Below are 15621 nucleotides of genomic sequence, written 5' to 3' on the forward strand. Positions count from 1 at the left end.
CGCACAGCCAAAGGCAGCTAGCTTACCGACGGAGAACAGGAGCGAAGTACGCTACAAGGCCAGAGACGTCATAGCGGTGGTGATCACGGACGTCATGGGACATAGGAAATATCTGTGGTGATCTGTGGTGATGTGTCGCGATGCATGTCGGGTAGCGGCGGCGGCGGGGAGGCGGCCATCTTGATTCTTGGATGGCATGGCCCAGCTCGGAAAGTGCGCGACGACGAGAAATGTAGTTATTTCGTTAATATAATAGGTTTATTAATACGATAGACGTTTGTGGTGTGAACGAGGAGTGTCGCGCCCGTCCGCGGGGCTCACGGTTATTTCGCCGAAGGGCAGTTTCGCCGTACGACAAGACGAAATGGATGCGGTTAAGGCGTTCAACGCCGAGGTAAGCTAGTTTGGCCTCTCCAGGCCGAAATTTAGAGGTCACCATTCACGAAGAGTCGAGATCGACTAATTAATAGCAAACCACCTTGTTACATTTTTCGAGCGAATTTATGCAAGCGGTCCAAGCTCTGAACCGTGTCGTAAAAACCTCGGGCCAAAAATCCTTTACGATGTAGTACTCGTACCCGGCCGTGGTTCGCTGCTCGCTTGTTGACGATTACTTGCATCGGATCGATGATGATCTTACCGTCGATTTTCGAAGGGGAATCATTCTATCCTGTTGTTTGGATTAATACGATTTGAATCAGTGAAATAGTTTTCCATTTAATTTGATTATTTCAGTTTTTTCTTTTGTTTCTCTCCTGTATCAATCAAGCGATGAATCAAACTCACTGAAACTTAGCAGTTTCTTATACAACTTTATCCCTTAGCATTCTTCGTTTCACCTTGATTTGTTCTTTCAGCTCTCGTCGTTGTACGATGTTAAGCCACCAATATCCAAGGCCAAGATGACATCTCTTACTCGAGGTGCAATCAAGGCCATCAAGTTTTACAAGCACGTTGTTCAGAGTGTAGAAAAATTCATACAGAAAGTGAGTATTGAGCGCAGTACCATCAAGGGTTAAAATTTAAGACTGCCTTATTTTCACAACTAAGAATTATAATATCCTATGGTTTAGACCATTTTTTACACTAATAGTATATTTATTTAACATGTTTTTAATTTCAGTGCAAACCGGAGTACAAAGTCCCAGGTCTGTACGTCATTGATTCGATAGTTCGTCAGTCGCGGCACCAGTTTGGGGTTGAGAAGGATGTTTTTGCTCCAAGGTTTGCTAAAAATATGCAAACGACGTTTCTTAATTTGCTGAAATGCCCACCTGAGGACAAAAGTAAAGTAATACGTGTCCTGAACCTCTGGCAGAAGAACGCAGTATTTCAACCTGAAGTTATTCAGCCGCTTTTTGATCTTGCCGACCCTAATCACCCCATTCATAAGGAACAGCCTCCTAACAGTAATGGTATATCACAATTTGATTAAATAGAATGTTAATTTAGTGTTTTTTATATCTGATATACTTCACGTTTGGTTACACCAATTGTTAAATCGTAGTTGAAGCGCATGGTGTCGTCTTTTATCTATAAAAATTAATGTAGTTGCCTTATTAAATATCATTGTATATGTGACTGGAAATGACATTGACGAGATTTTTACTTAGGTTGAAAATGTGAGAGATAAAATGATAGCTTTGTGTATGATGTTATAGTTCATGGGAGTTCTTGATGCATTTGACAGAATGATTGATTTTATCTTATCATAATACATAAAAAACATTTATTATTAATGCTGAGTACAGCTTGACTGTTTGGTTTAGAACAAGAAACATGGGTGATGTCACTTTTGTTGGGCGATCATTTTAATCGTTAATATTTTCACCATTGAATTTATTTCTGATGTAGTATCACTCTCTGCAATGTAGCCTTATGTCCAAACTGACTGGATAAACTGTAAACAAATCTTGAAATTAATTGTATAATTGTATGTTTTACAGGCACTCTCAATGTTACAAATGCTAGTAATTTAAGCTCCATAAGCGCAGTTACAAAAACACCACCTTCAGCAGTCAAAAACACACCAAAAGACCAAAAGATGTTCCCATCATCAAAGTCTATTGATCCAGCCTGGTTGGCGCAAACTAAAATGGAAACTGCGAACATAGCAAATGCTAGTAAAATGATGGTTAGTTATGATTCAAGTAAATTCCGAGTTGTTAATAAAGAAATTAATGGAAAAAATATATTATATAACTTTGGTGAAAAGGTAATGAATACCTAACAATATTGTTTGGTCTTATTCAGGGTCAAGGCGGAACTAATCAGGTTGATGCGACGTTGTTAGCTCAACTTCAGCACTTGCAGCAACTGTTACTGAAAAAACAGGAAGCAGCTACTGTTAATGAGAACCAGTCATTGGTCAAATTTGATAAGAAACTCCTCGACTTCGACTACGATGAAGAAGAAGATGACGATGGGATCATGGGTAGTTCACCTGTAGCCATGCAGTCGAACTTGGGACAACACAATTCAGGACCAGCTGGTGGGAGCCTCGAAGGATTGGGAACTCTGCTTACTAATCCCGAGGTGTTTATGGTTAATTATTTAACTCAGTACAAGCAGTCAATTGCGCTATCCACGTCACTTTTTACTTTTCATCACCTATGGCAATAAAGAAAAAATATGGCTTCTGGTCGGAAGTAACTTTCTAATTTCAATGAAATTTTTCCTCGATGATCTCAGAAACTGTTGGATTAAAAAAATTTGCTATTTATACGACTTTACAATCAGATGATGGGTATTAAAAGTTGTTATGTCGTTTTGTTTGACCATACGCTTCTATTGACAAAAAATTCATTAAATTTGAAGGACTCCAACACAGTTCATTCGACGTTTATAGAACGAATAATACAAATTCCTATAAAATGAATAATTAAATGCAATAGGATTCAATTTTATGAAAGATGAATGAATTATTTTATGGGAAAAATAAATATTAACGACAAAATATTTTGATCATACTTGATAGTACCTCTAAGTTAGCGAATTGGTTTGCGGGGTGATGAAAAGTACTGTGAAACAAACTATCTTTACTGCTTGATCTTATTCATTCATACAAATTAAAACACATGATCCATATTTTAGTTTTTTGGTGAGTGTAACAGAGTTTCGTTTCTCCTCTCGACGACTCAACACATGTATAAATGCTGATTGCATTTTTCATATTTCAGGTCCTCAAACAGTTGCAGACATTACAGCAAACTATGCAGAGTGGCAATGCTACTGCAACGCAGCACGAAATGGAGGAAAAACGGCGCAAGTTACAACAAATGAAACAGCAGGAGGATGAATTCGATAAACACTTAGCACAAACAGTTCCTGTTAGTATTAATTCACATTGTCAGTGAAGGGTTGAAAGTTGATATTTGACAATATTTCTTATCGTATAATATAAAAAGGTATCAGAAAAGCAGGTAATCCATGCAACGATTTAAAAATTTAATTTTCTGTTATGTTCTGTTTTTCATTATCAGAGTTTACCGTTTGCCTCCGAATGTGAATTGAAGCCCTCCGATGTTCTTAAGCCATCGCAGCAAAGTGGAATTTATAATGCTGTAGCAAACATCAACATGAATGCTGCGCTCATGCAACAAGACATGAGTCAGCCACCGCCAGGTTATCCTCCGGCATTACCTTATGCTTCCCAGCCTCCGCAGAGCCTGAGAGTCACTCCACAGTCCTCACTTCAAAATGTGAAAAGTCCCTTGATTGATGAGAGGCAGGATTCCATGGACTTTCCAAGGTAAATAAATGACATTAGCTGTAGTTACTCGTCTCATTCATCCATTGACTTACCAGTAAGTCAGAACTTTTACACTAAAATTTACGAGCGCAAGTTCGATCTAGTCATGTGTGGAAAATCCCGCCACTGTGCCTTAAACAAACTTGCCATATTATGTCTACATCCGTGATTTTTCATTACGTACAGATAGAAATCAATAATGCTTCTGTCTGGTAAAAAATCACTGTACAATATATGTTTTTCATTGTAATATCTGGCGGAAACATTATTTAATCATTTATTACTATAGGAATCTCCTTTCTTCAATTTTATAGCTCTGCTCCAACAAGACGGGACAGTAGCAGTGTCGAGATAGTAAATTGTGACAACATAAGGTCACAAAGTGGTTCACCAGACAGGTATAGGCGACGTAGTCGGTCTAGATCTCCCCGTCACAGGGATAGAGACCGGAATCGTGAGAGGGATAAAGACAGAAAATCTCGGTCAAGGAGTAGATCTAGGCGCAGGAGGTATGTGAAACAGCCACCTACGGAGTTCCTTCATTTGTTGGCTTATTGACGACAATTCTGCATCTTTCTTTTAGGTCACGATCCAGAGAAAGAGATCGTGAACGAAAACGCGATGATAGCCGAGACAAAATGTCTGAGGAAGAACGGGAAAAACAAAGAGAACGGAGAAAACGAGGCCTTCCACCAATCGTAAGAGAGAAGCTTAGCGGTATGTGTGTTAAAGTTACGTATAAGCATGCTTTGTCCAAACAATTCCCCCTATCCTGGTTTCGTTTCCTTCTAAACACTGCCAAAAACAAATAAAAGATGGAGTTCCTACGTTATGGCTCAATTTTTTTATTTTCTCATTCATGGATATAATTTAATCTGGATACCATTTTTTATTATCATATGTACGTTTTGGTATTTATTGATATTTTCTTTTCCCCCACAGTTTGCAGCACAACGTTATGGGTTGGTCATTTGTCGAAATTGGTTCATCAGGAAGAACTTTCAGATACATTCGGAGAACTGGGGGACATAGTTAGCATTGATCTAATATCGCCTAGAGGATGCGCTTTTATATGCATGAATAGGAGGCAAGATGCTTATCGAGCTCTTACCAAGTTGAAAAGTCACAAAATGCAGGGAAAAGCTATAACGGTGAGACAATTTACAGTCACTCAATCTTTGAAACTCTAGGTACAAACATACATCCTCGAGTGTACCATGTACTGTAATTTAATAATTTTGACCATTTCATTTACAGCTTGCTTGGGCACCAGGCAAAGGAGTTAAAGGCAAGGAGTGGAAAGATTACTGGGAAGTTGAGCTTGGCGTCAGTTACATACCGTGGAATAAGTTGAACAATGTAACAGATCAGGATCTAGAATTATTGGAGGAAGGTGGTATGATAGACGAAGATACACTGCCTCCCAGATTGAAGGGTATAAGAATAGTTGCAGGATTTTTGTATATTTCCTTATAAAACACTGTTATACCAAATTATTCATTTTATAGGTAAACTGAAGCATGCTGTGGCAAACGCAGAAACGCTGCAGCACCAGCTACACCTTCAGCAGCAAACTCTTGCCACTGCATCTGTAGCGGGGACACCAATTCCCACATTAACAGATGGTATTGTTAATGTAATGTCCTCTGCCGAGAACTCTCAGCAGCAGCAACAGCAACAGCAGATGGTCGATACCAGTCAACCACCGCCCATTAGACCGCCCACCAGTGCATCTTTGCTCGCCCCCCCTAACTCTCAACTTCAACTGATGCCTCCAGGCTTTCCCATCACTGGTGTAACACGTGAGTAATGAGGATATCTGAGTTTCATTAGAAGTTGGAAATGCAATTCAGATTTCACTTCCTATGTTAGCAAAGCCTTGACAGAGTTACAGACAAATAAATTTTTGCAATTTTATCCCTAGCAACAATGCCCGAATATAATCAGCTTCTAATTAGACTATTTAATTCCAATAACAAAATACAAATAACAGGTATGATAGGTCCCATGGGACTTCAAATGACGCATGGACTGATGCCCAACGTACCTATCGGTGTACCTCCACCAAATATGCAGGGACTAATCGGCCCAGGTATGATGCAAACCATGCTGACTCCTCCAGTGAATTCACCTTTTGGAGCTGGAGTTGGTGTAGGTCTCCTTGCTCAAATTCCGCTTCCTGCGCCTGCTGCACCTTCTGACAAACCTAGTGCCACAGGTAATTAACTTTGTGTTCATTCTATAAAATTTAGAATATATTTATAGAAATTTAATCCTGTGCTTGGGTGGTGAAATGTTGAATTCGAATATTTACATTCGGAATTAACCACTGATCTGTGCACTCTGCTATCGTTTTAGGCATGCCGCACAATGTTCCGCCCATGGGAGTGCCTCCTCCGACATCAGAGGCAAATTTGGCAAATCTCCCAATGCTGAGACAGCCGTTCGGTATCGGTCCACCGCCACCGATGCAGATGCAAATGTCGCAGCAACATCACTCGGACGATATGGATGTCGAGATGGAAATGGAGGACGAAATACCGCAGAATACGATAACCATGCCGAAAGAAAAGCAGCCGAATTTGAGTGACCAGCTTCTTGCGGCAATGGGAAAAGCCCATCTGACCGAAAATAGACTAGAAGATGATGGTCTCGGCCGAGAAATGAGAGCCGAAAGGAACAGAGATAGGGATCGAGACCGGGAAAGAGAGAGACGAGACAGAGGAGACCGCGAGAGAAGCGATCGAGACGAGAGCGCTGATTCCAGACGAGATCGCGGACGGGGAAGAGACAGGGGACGCGACAGACGAAGAGATGGTCGAGAGATGCGTGACAGGGACAGAGAGGAGCGCAGAGATCGCGGAGATAGAGACGGCCGGGAAAGTATAAGGTCAGACGTGTCTAGCGGTCTGCCAAATCAAAACAATACTCACGAAATGGACGGCGGGGGTTCAAAAAAGGACGTGAAACCGAGTCTAGCGGACAGGCTACGGCAATTGGCTGATGGCACACTGCCTCTTGACGACAGAATGGACAGGAATAACAGGAGCGACAGAATCGATCGGGACAGAGGCGATAGATCTTACGAAGATGTCATTGTCGGTGGTCGCAGACCGGGCGATTTACCCCCATCTTTAATGGATCTACCCAAATTTCCCCTGGGACCTCAGGACAGACCCGACTTCGGACCTAGGGGACCCGACTTCAGAGGCGTATCGCAGGATCTTAGGGATTTTCCTCAGCGTGGACCTGGCGACCGGGACAGGCCGGGCTATGGGGGCAGGGGACCGGTCGGACCGCCGCGGGGACCGATCGATGATTTTACCGATCCGAGAATGCATGTCGGAAGATTCAATGATGACTTCGACAATAGAATGGGGCCCAATGGTCCGAGGGCTGATGATTTTAACCCCAGAATGGGACCCGTTAGGGATGATTTTGACCGTCCTGATATGCGGGGCCGACATCCAATGGATGATTATGAGAGGGAACGCTACGAATACGAAATAAGGCAGCGCGAAGCTGGCTTTGATCCCAGAATGGCTGACGCTTTCAATCCCAGAGGTCATCCTGATCATCCGGACTTCGATCCTAGGCGGAGAGACTTTTTCCCAGGACCCATGGATCCGGGCTTTGGACCTCCACCTATGATGGGGCCACGGGGACCCCGTGGACCCATGGGGCCTGATGGCTTCGGTCCTAGAGGCCCTGGAATCGGACCGCCACGTGGTCACGGTGAGTTAATGTTTTTAATCTACTTTCTCACCTTGAAATTCAAGTTATCATCAGTTCAAAGAAGCATGTTTTGTAAAAAATATTAATGTTATGAAATCTTTGCTGAAATTTTTCAATATCACAGAATTTTACAAACCCTACAAAATACCAGGGTTAACATAACTGGTAATCTGTAGTTCTGAAATAACTTTCATATCATGACGAAGCTTTCTACTCAAGTTAGCAAAAGTGATATTCAATTTACTTTTTCAGTTTCACAAAATGTTACTGATAGTCACTATCTCATGTATCTGAAGTTTGGATCAATCAAACTTAATCGCAAAGTCGAGTTGTCACTGATACTAACTTCTGAAAATTCTCTAATGGTTCATTCTAATTGCAGCGAGTGATGAAATAAAGACTGGTAATCAGAATGAACTACTTGTTTGTGAGCAGAGGTTTGATCGGTCACAACTTGAACATACGTATAATCAAGTGTGATCGGATGAAGGTTCATCTAAATACTATTCCAGCAAAAATATCGACATTACTATACAAAATTATTTCACTAACGTTATTTTTTTTTCACCACAAAGTTGTGAAAGCCAAATGTATGAAAAACACGACAGGAAAGTTTCATGGCAAAAAAATTCTTGCAATCCGTATATGCACAAAGTATAGTATTTTAATATAACTATATAGTATTTTTTCCGTTATAAATGGTATCAATTCTGAAAGTAATATGCAATTGAATTTTACTGTTATTTACATATAGACCTATTTTACAGATATCACGAAGTCCTTTCTTTTATAACCTGCTGAATTTGCTTTAAAGTAATTTCGCTGGAAAAAAACGAGAAAATCATTTTTCCCAAAATTAATAAAATACTAAAAAAAAAAACTCCATGAAATTTTCCTGTTTTGTTAATTATATGGTCATTTTGTGGAACGCTTATCAGGGAATTTGAGTTGCAGTTCACGGAAAAAATAGAAATATCAGTTTTTTTTATGTTCAAAGTTGAATCGAATTTTTTATGACAAATTTGATACGGCTAATTGCTTCCCTTTTTCAAGAGACAAAGTGAAAGATATAAAATTTCCATCGAATGTAGGGGTAATAAAGTGTGTAAAATAATTAGGACACTTGCTATCTAGGATAAGAAAATGTCATAGAAAAACTGCGTTTTGGGTTCCGGAAATCCAGAAAATTTTGCGTAATTTATTTTGTCAAATTAGTGGTTATCCTGTTTTTGTAAAATCAAAAACCTGTCAGGAATGCTCCAGCTAAAGTTTAGCTCCAGCGCTTACTCTGAATTACGTAATTCTAGGCCCTCCTATGTTTCACCCACGGGGTATGGGTCCAAGGGGTATGAGGCCTGGTATGAGGCCACCTTTCGGGCCTCGAGGGCCGCCGTTCGACCCCAGAGAAGCAGATTCCTTCTTCAGGCCACCGTTTGATGATCCGCGTGGTCCTCCAGGGCCACATATTAGACCACCGTTTGCAGCGCTCGGTCCTCCAGCTGGAGGGCCTGATGGTCCTTGGAGAAATCAAGAAAATGGTCCACCAGGATCGTGGCCATTAGACGAGGTGGAGAATGGTGTTGAACATGGTGGAGACGTTGGCGATCTGGAGGAAAATCACACGAGTCACAGGGACAATGAGGGAAGAGCAAAGTCTCAGGATCGTGAGAGTCGTAACAGGAGCAGAAAATCAAGATGGGGCAATGTGAGCCCGCCACCTGCGGATCATACGTTCAATGAGGAAAGATCAATATTCGGCGAAGAGAATGATCATGAGAAACAACCGTCATCCTCAGCTCCGATTTTAGAGGAAATATTTGAAACAAGCAACGAGAATTTAAATGACTTCGATGATTTGCCTGAACATGGTTCTGAGTTAGTCGAAAATTTGGAAACGTGTGACGCTCCGGAGCACTGCCATTCTGCAAGTAACCAGAAAGAAAATGATAAACAAGAAGTGGTTCACATATCTCCTGAAACAGCAAATGAGTTTGCCATAGAATCCAAGAACGAAGAAATGGATGGCTTAAACGAATCTTTTAATGCACCTGACGATCATATCGATTCTTACGAACCTGAGGAAAAAGTCTTTGACCCATCGGACGAACACGTGAATGTGAATATTGAAAGTGTTGAAAACCAGGCTATGCCTGAATCCCGAGACGATCAAAACGAAGCTAATGATCATGTTGCGTCGCCAAAATCGGAATCAGATGAGCTGCTATAGGAAGTTAATGAATGACCAAAAAGTAAATTTTTAGCTAAAGAAGGAGCCGAAAAAAATCAATGCACGATAAAAATTAAATATATTGCAGATTTGATATTCAGCTAAGTATGAAGAGATTGAAAGAAAGGAGTCTTTGTGAGTGAAAGGAAGTGAAAACAAAAAACCAGAAAGACTAAGAAAAGCGTATGCATGCTGTGCATATTAAACGCATACATATATACATCCAAAAATATGTATATGTGTATGTATATATATATCTACACATTGTATATATACATTGCATATATACTTTACGGTGGTCCTTATTTGAGGGTTGGACAAATTTTCTTTGGTCATGCTCCCAGATCTGTTCCAAATCATTAAAAAAACATCTGTAAAGTTTTAAGCCTCTACGGCAATTGGAACACATGTCTCTAAGCTCTGAAAGTTTTAAACATAAAATACATGTAGTTTTTATAACCAGGTATATCGTTTTGTTTGACTTTGATATAAATTAAGGGACCGATTTCAAACTTGGCAGTGCTGTTGCATATAATGATAGAAACAAACCCTGAAAATTAAAAAATTTTGTCATAATTTTATAATATATTACTTTTGTTATATAAGCTTAATACCATCACTTTTATTAGGTTTATACATTAAGGAACAATAATTATAAAATTGTGGCATTTTCAGAGTTTGTTCCTATCATTATGAGCAACAACTCTGCCAAGTTTCAAATCGGTCCCTTAATTTAGACCAAAGTCATAAAACACGAAATACCTGGTTATAAAAACTAGATGCATTTTACATTTAAACCTTTCAGAGCTTTGAGGCATGTAATCCAGTTGTCATAGAGGCTTAAAACTTTACACAGACTTTTTTTGAATGATTTGGAATAGATCTGGGGGGCGTCCCAACAAAAATGATTCCGACCCCCAAATAAAAACCACTGTAATATACATATATACATAAATGCATTGTGTATGCGTATCCATGTATAAGATGATAGTGATCAAAGTTATTTAATCTAGGAAGTGAAATACAGAGCGGACTTTCGGACTTTTCTTTTGCGAGCGCCATACTCCGGAGTGGTGGGGAGCTATGGGTCCAGTGAGTTTATTTTTACTACTAAAGTCATTAGGTAAAGTCGCGATGAATAATGAAACTTGATGATGAATGATATCTTATTCGTTTAGACAAAGCAAAGTTAATGATGATAATAATATTATTAACAAATTAATTAATGATTCCATCAAAGCTCTAAACTTTTAATGTATATACATTATACATACATACATACTTGTAGGATATACAGACATATGTCTGTATACTGCTGCTTCTTAATTGAACACTGCTGTGATAGTGAACACAGGACCTATCTACTAAGTACCTATAGGAAAGACAAAATGATAGAAAATTAAAGAGAGAGAGAGAGTAAATAGTAACAATAGCAATAATAATAGTCAGAATTAGTTGTCTTCAATGAAAATGAATTTGATTTCTTTCACCGCGTTTTTGTTTAATCAGCAGAGTAGGATATAAATTTTACTTATTGATGACTTTTTTTGACCATCAATCAGAATTTAGATTGCTTTGAAAAGTAGGAAATTTTTGATGAAACGCGATCACCGATTAAAAATATGTGGGTATAATTGAAAGTAGTAAAGTATAACTAGTAATTTTATTATCAGTCAACGATAGTTTTTCTTAAGTGTCTTTTGTTTCTTTTCTTCTTCTGACACTTCTCAACTTCCATTCACCTAGCTATTTCGCCTGCGTAGCAAAATTTTTTTTTTTTTTTTTTTAATTTTGTTTTCAGTGAGTAAACTCGTAGGGGTGAAGGGATAAGAAAAGAAGGAGAAAATAGAAATTGTCGAAGTAAAATTTGTTTTCCAATGAATTGTTAGCAGGGAAGGGGGCGGATACCTTACAGCGTGCGTATGGTATCTTGTATTACTCGTTTATGTACCGAGCCTGCAATCATGTAACGTTATTAATTTATTGAATTGTACATACATACACGCGTATATTGACTAAATAATTTTATATTTTCATATATAGACGAAATGAATGAAGAGTAGCAAATATATTCTATATAATTACGTAAATACAAATGAAATAAATGCTGTGCAGTCAACAGTTGCTCAAGCATGATCGTAATTATATTCAAAAATGAAATGAAATGAACTGAAAACGATAAGTAATCAAAAAAAAAGAAAATAAGAAAACAAGAAAAATAGATAAAAAAGTAATAATAAACATTTTATACAAATCGTTTGCAAATAAATATGGCGTTATCATTCCAACTTTCTGCACTGCTCCTAAGAATAAAATACTATTTTCTTACATACTTTGCATCATTGCAGAGAATTAGGTTTATCTTCCGTAACTTCTTTCAAGTTTGTAATTATTAAAGTGAATCAAACTTAATTTTTATTTCAATTTTCTTCTCACCGTGCTTCGTATATTAGTAAAAGTCTGCAGAAGTATACAATAAAAGCATTTGACGACTCAACAACAAAATTTTCCAATTCTCTACGTATTGCATCTCTATTGTATGTACATTATAAAATATCTTACATTATCTTATAAATGAATTGGACTTCATGTTGCAAGAACATATTTTTGATTTGAAAAGAAAAAGATGAGTATACGTGAAGAAAACCTAGGTGTGTCATATTTGATGCAAAGTTATGATCTAAGGTATACAATCAATAACGAGAATGAGATGATATAAGACATAAAATGAGGTGGATATTTTTCTTGAACAACCCTCGGTTCCTGTGTTCACGCGCAAGCAAGCAAGCATTCAAGTGTACCCTACTTGTACAACGCAGCGATGGATAACTCGCGCTTGCGCTCAAACTGAGTGACAAGTGCAAGGTACTGTCCCTATTACCTACGTACGTCATTCGTTATTAAATTAATATTTGAGTGAAGTTAAAATGGAAAACGAATAATTCGTGTGTCGATATGAACAGATATGTGAAAAATGACGTCAGCCCGCACCACTCCTGCAAAGGCAAAGAAAGAAACTCTCCGTACACTCGCTCGCCCTTACTTTGTGATTCCAACCGACTCAATAACACGATTTGTATTTTAGTATACTGGTTTTTTTTTTTGATCAAATAGGTCCGTATTCATAGTTGTTATTACCAGAAAAATTTGATTCTAAAGAAAAAGGTGTACGATACTGTAATAATCTTAATTCTGTATTAAATAGATAGGTATAGTACCACAACAGTATAAAAAAGAGAAAAAAAAAAGTTATGGAATTTCGTACCGTGCGCCTTTTTTTTGTGTATTTTTTCTTTTCTCAAAAAACTGTATAATTAATATCACATCGTATAAAAATGTCCAATAGCCTTACAATTGGAAAAGAAAGAACAAAAATGTATAGTCATAAGAATGTTATAGCACTTGAAACATTTGTCGAAAAGAACGGGAGAGCTCCGAGCGTATTCCAGTGTCATTGGGATTTGTTTCTTTTTTTTTCTAGGAGATTCATTGTAAATTGTGATTTTCATTAATTCGCGAGACTAGGAAGAACATAGAAAAGAAATTATTTGAAGTTAAGAGCGTTCAAGTTCTAGCAATGTTCAACTAGATATTGTATCTTCAATTATTAGTGGAATACCGATTATAACTGCAAAGAGAGGAAGGGAAAAAAGATACCACTCCATTGACTCCGAGGAATGAATGAGAGAATGAATATATATTTATCTATAAATACGGACCTGAAGCGAGCGATTAATTTGTTTGGTTTTTCCTTTACATGAGGATATAGTCGTATCTTGCGAATGATTTGGATTTCTTTTTATGCTGTACCGTATGGCGTATTAATGAAATTTAATAGACTTTCATTGTATCGTGAGGTTTGATCAACTTTTGTTGTCACTATAATGTAATTATTATTATTATTATTATTATTTTCACTAGTACTATTATACTTTATTTCTTTTAAATAGTTTTAGAACAATCGATTAGTTACGCTATTATCGCCCTTACTACTCCTTAATTTAAATTTTCGAAGTCGATTATCTCCATTTCTCCTTCAAAGCCACAGGGGACTTGTTGCAGACTTAAGGGGGGTGTCCTGGGTGATTTCGACATTGACATATATATATCCAAATATCGAAGTCCCCGTATCTCAGACGTAACAAAGGGCTAGACAGCCCTATTTTATACACAATTCTGAACAGAAACACTCCTATTGCGATTTTGTAGAATCCGTGCCATTTCTTTATTTCTGCGTCAAATAAAAATGTAGTGGAGTGATTTTGTGCAGAATTGTGTATAGAAGGGGGCTGTCGAGCCCTTTTTAGATTATGAGATACGTGGACTTTGATATCTGGAGATATTTACGTAAACCTCGAAATCGACCAGGGCACTGCCTTAATAAACTCTACTCAACTCCACTAAAATGTCAATATACTAGGAAGAAAAGGTTCGTTAAGTCTTTAGTATGGAGTGGTGCATGTGGCACTATTTCAGAAATCTATGAAATTCGTTTATTCTTTTTTTTGCCATGCGTGCATTTCTAACTTGTTTCTTTTTTTTTTTTTTATTGTTATTTGGAAAATTTTCAGTTTTGTGTACCTACGTATATCGTGTGTGATCAAGAAGAAAATATCAGTTCCAGTGTTTCAGTTTCTTCGAATTTACGTTATTTGTGCAACAGGTTGATCATAATGGATTTTCAAGAAAGTACGGAATATTGTACCAAATACAAAAACTAATGAATAAGAATTCGAGAATTATCTTTGCCAAATATTACATGACGATCCGTTAGCTCAAAGCCGCTTCTGAGAACGTTTATACACATGCCTTATACCGCGTTTGAATTAGTTTGAACTGTCAGCGATTCTTGGGAAAATTATCGTTCGGAAATACAATATAATATGGAAAGCCACGCTGTTCTTTTTCATAGATATAATATAGATATTCGTATGTAACACATGTGCACATGTGACATCTCCATACTTAATAGGAGGTATACACGATAGATAAGTATCAAGAAATGGAATAAAATAATTCGGATTTTTCAAAACTGAGCTATGAGTGACAAACATAGACGACGACGATGACGACTACAAGTAAGAGATTTGCAAAATGACACGCCATAGCCTACGCGAAAAAAGTCTTTCGTCAGAAAGTAATTATTGATTGTAAATCGGGAATTGCACGTACAGCAGTTGCACTATATCGAAGTATAAAGATACAATAGTACAATAATTGATTAATGAAAGCTGGAAATTGATTATTCATCAATCAATTAATTGTCAATGCACGTATATGATTGAGAAATTAGTTGATTTGTTATGTGTTTTACACGGGCGTACGATGCATATGACGGAATATATTACAGGTATACTTAATACCGAAAAAAATTTGACCAAGGATAAAGATGTACACTTTCATTTTTCTTCGGCCAAGAATTACCCGTATAATTTCACATTTATTAAAATGTAATGGAACAGAGTGTAAGATAGTACGATTTTGGAATAACTGGCGGTGCAACTACAGTGATGATGCTCATTATCACTACTATTGTTATTATCATTAACGAGGAAAGATAAGATACAAAATTGAGCAATTTTGGATCGGTTAATATAAAAAAAGGGTGGAACTACCCGTTTACACTCACCGCCACATGACCCCAATATTTACAATATCTATAATGCGTTAAGAAAAACTTCGTGAATATGTTGATTAATTAATTATTACCATTATTACCTACGTAGTGTTTTTTTTTTCGCCGTTGTAATAAATATATAATTAATAATTCACGGTCGTACATGTATATATTATTAATCAGTTCCATGCGTATATTTACACGATTGAAAATTATATTATAATATTGTGTGATCTTAACACTATTATTATTATTATTTGTATTCGCAGAGACTAGAGTTATAAGAAAATA

The 15621-nt window shown here is 37.6% G+C and overlaps 1 protein-coding gene across 2 annotated transcripts; it reads left to right on the forward strand.

Annotated features, from left to right (window-relative positions):
- Positions 1–148: 148 nt before the first annotated feature.
- On the forward strand, positions 149–11971 carry LOC124177441 (SR-related and CTD-associated factor 4-like). 2 transcript variants are annotated; one of them, XM_046559793.1, is made up of 15 exons: positions 149–394; positions 858–986; positions 1124–1415; positions 1947–2134; positions 2254–2535; positions 3180–3329; positions 3483–3751; positions 4066–4260; positions 4335–4468; positions 4694–4902; positions 5009–5186; positions 5260–5553; positions 5754–5969; positions 6110–7486; positions 8794–11971. In XM_046559793.1, the coding sequence occupies exons 1-15, from the start codon at positions 365–367 to the stop codon at positions 9711–9713; spliced, it is 4863 nt and encodes a 1620-aa protein (XP_046415749.1). In that variant the 5' UTR covers positions 149–364; the 3' UTR covers positions 9714–11971. The 2 variants fall into 2 exon arrangements, with proteins under 2 accessions (XP_046415749.1, XP_046415748.1); XM_046559792.1 differs by having other exon boundaries at positions 150–394; positions 5745–5969.
- Positions 11972–15621: the final 3650 nt, after the last annotated feature.

The sequence above is a fragment of the Neodiprion fabricii genome, chromosome 3 (genome assembly GCF_021155785.1).
Source record: "Neodiprion fabricii isolate iyNeoFabr1 chromosome 3, iyNeoFabr1.1, whole genome shotgun sequence".
Taxonomy (NCBI): Eukaryota; Metazoa; Arthropoda; class Insecta; order Hymenoptera; family Diprionidae; genus Neodiprion; species Neodiprion fabricii.

Bases quoted from the DNA above. Each gene is read 5' to 3' on its own strand.
- LOC124177441 (XM_046559792.1), top strand. From the start codon at position 365: ATGGATGCGGTTAAGGCGTTCAACGCCGAG. The intron at 3,752-4,065 runs GTAAATAAATGA...TCAATTTTATAG, and splicing joins GATTCCATGGACTTTCCAAG to CTCTGCTCCAACAAGACGGG. The intron at 4,261-4,334 runs GTATGTGAAACA...TCTTTCTTTTAG, and splicing joins AGTAGATCTAGGCGCAGGAG to GTCACGATCCAGAGAAAGAG.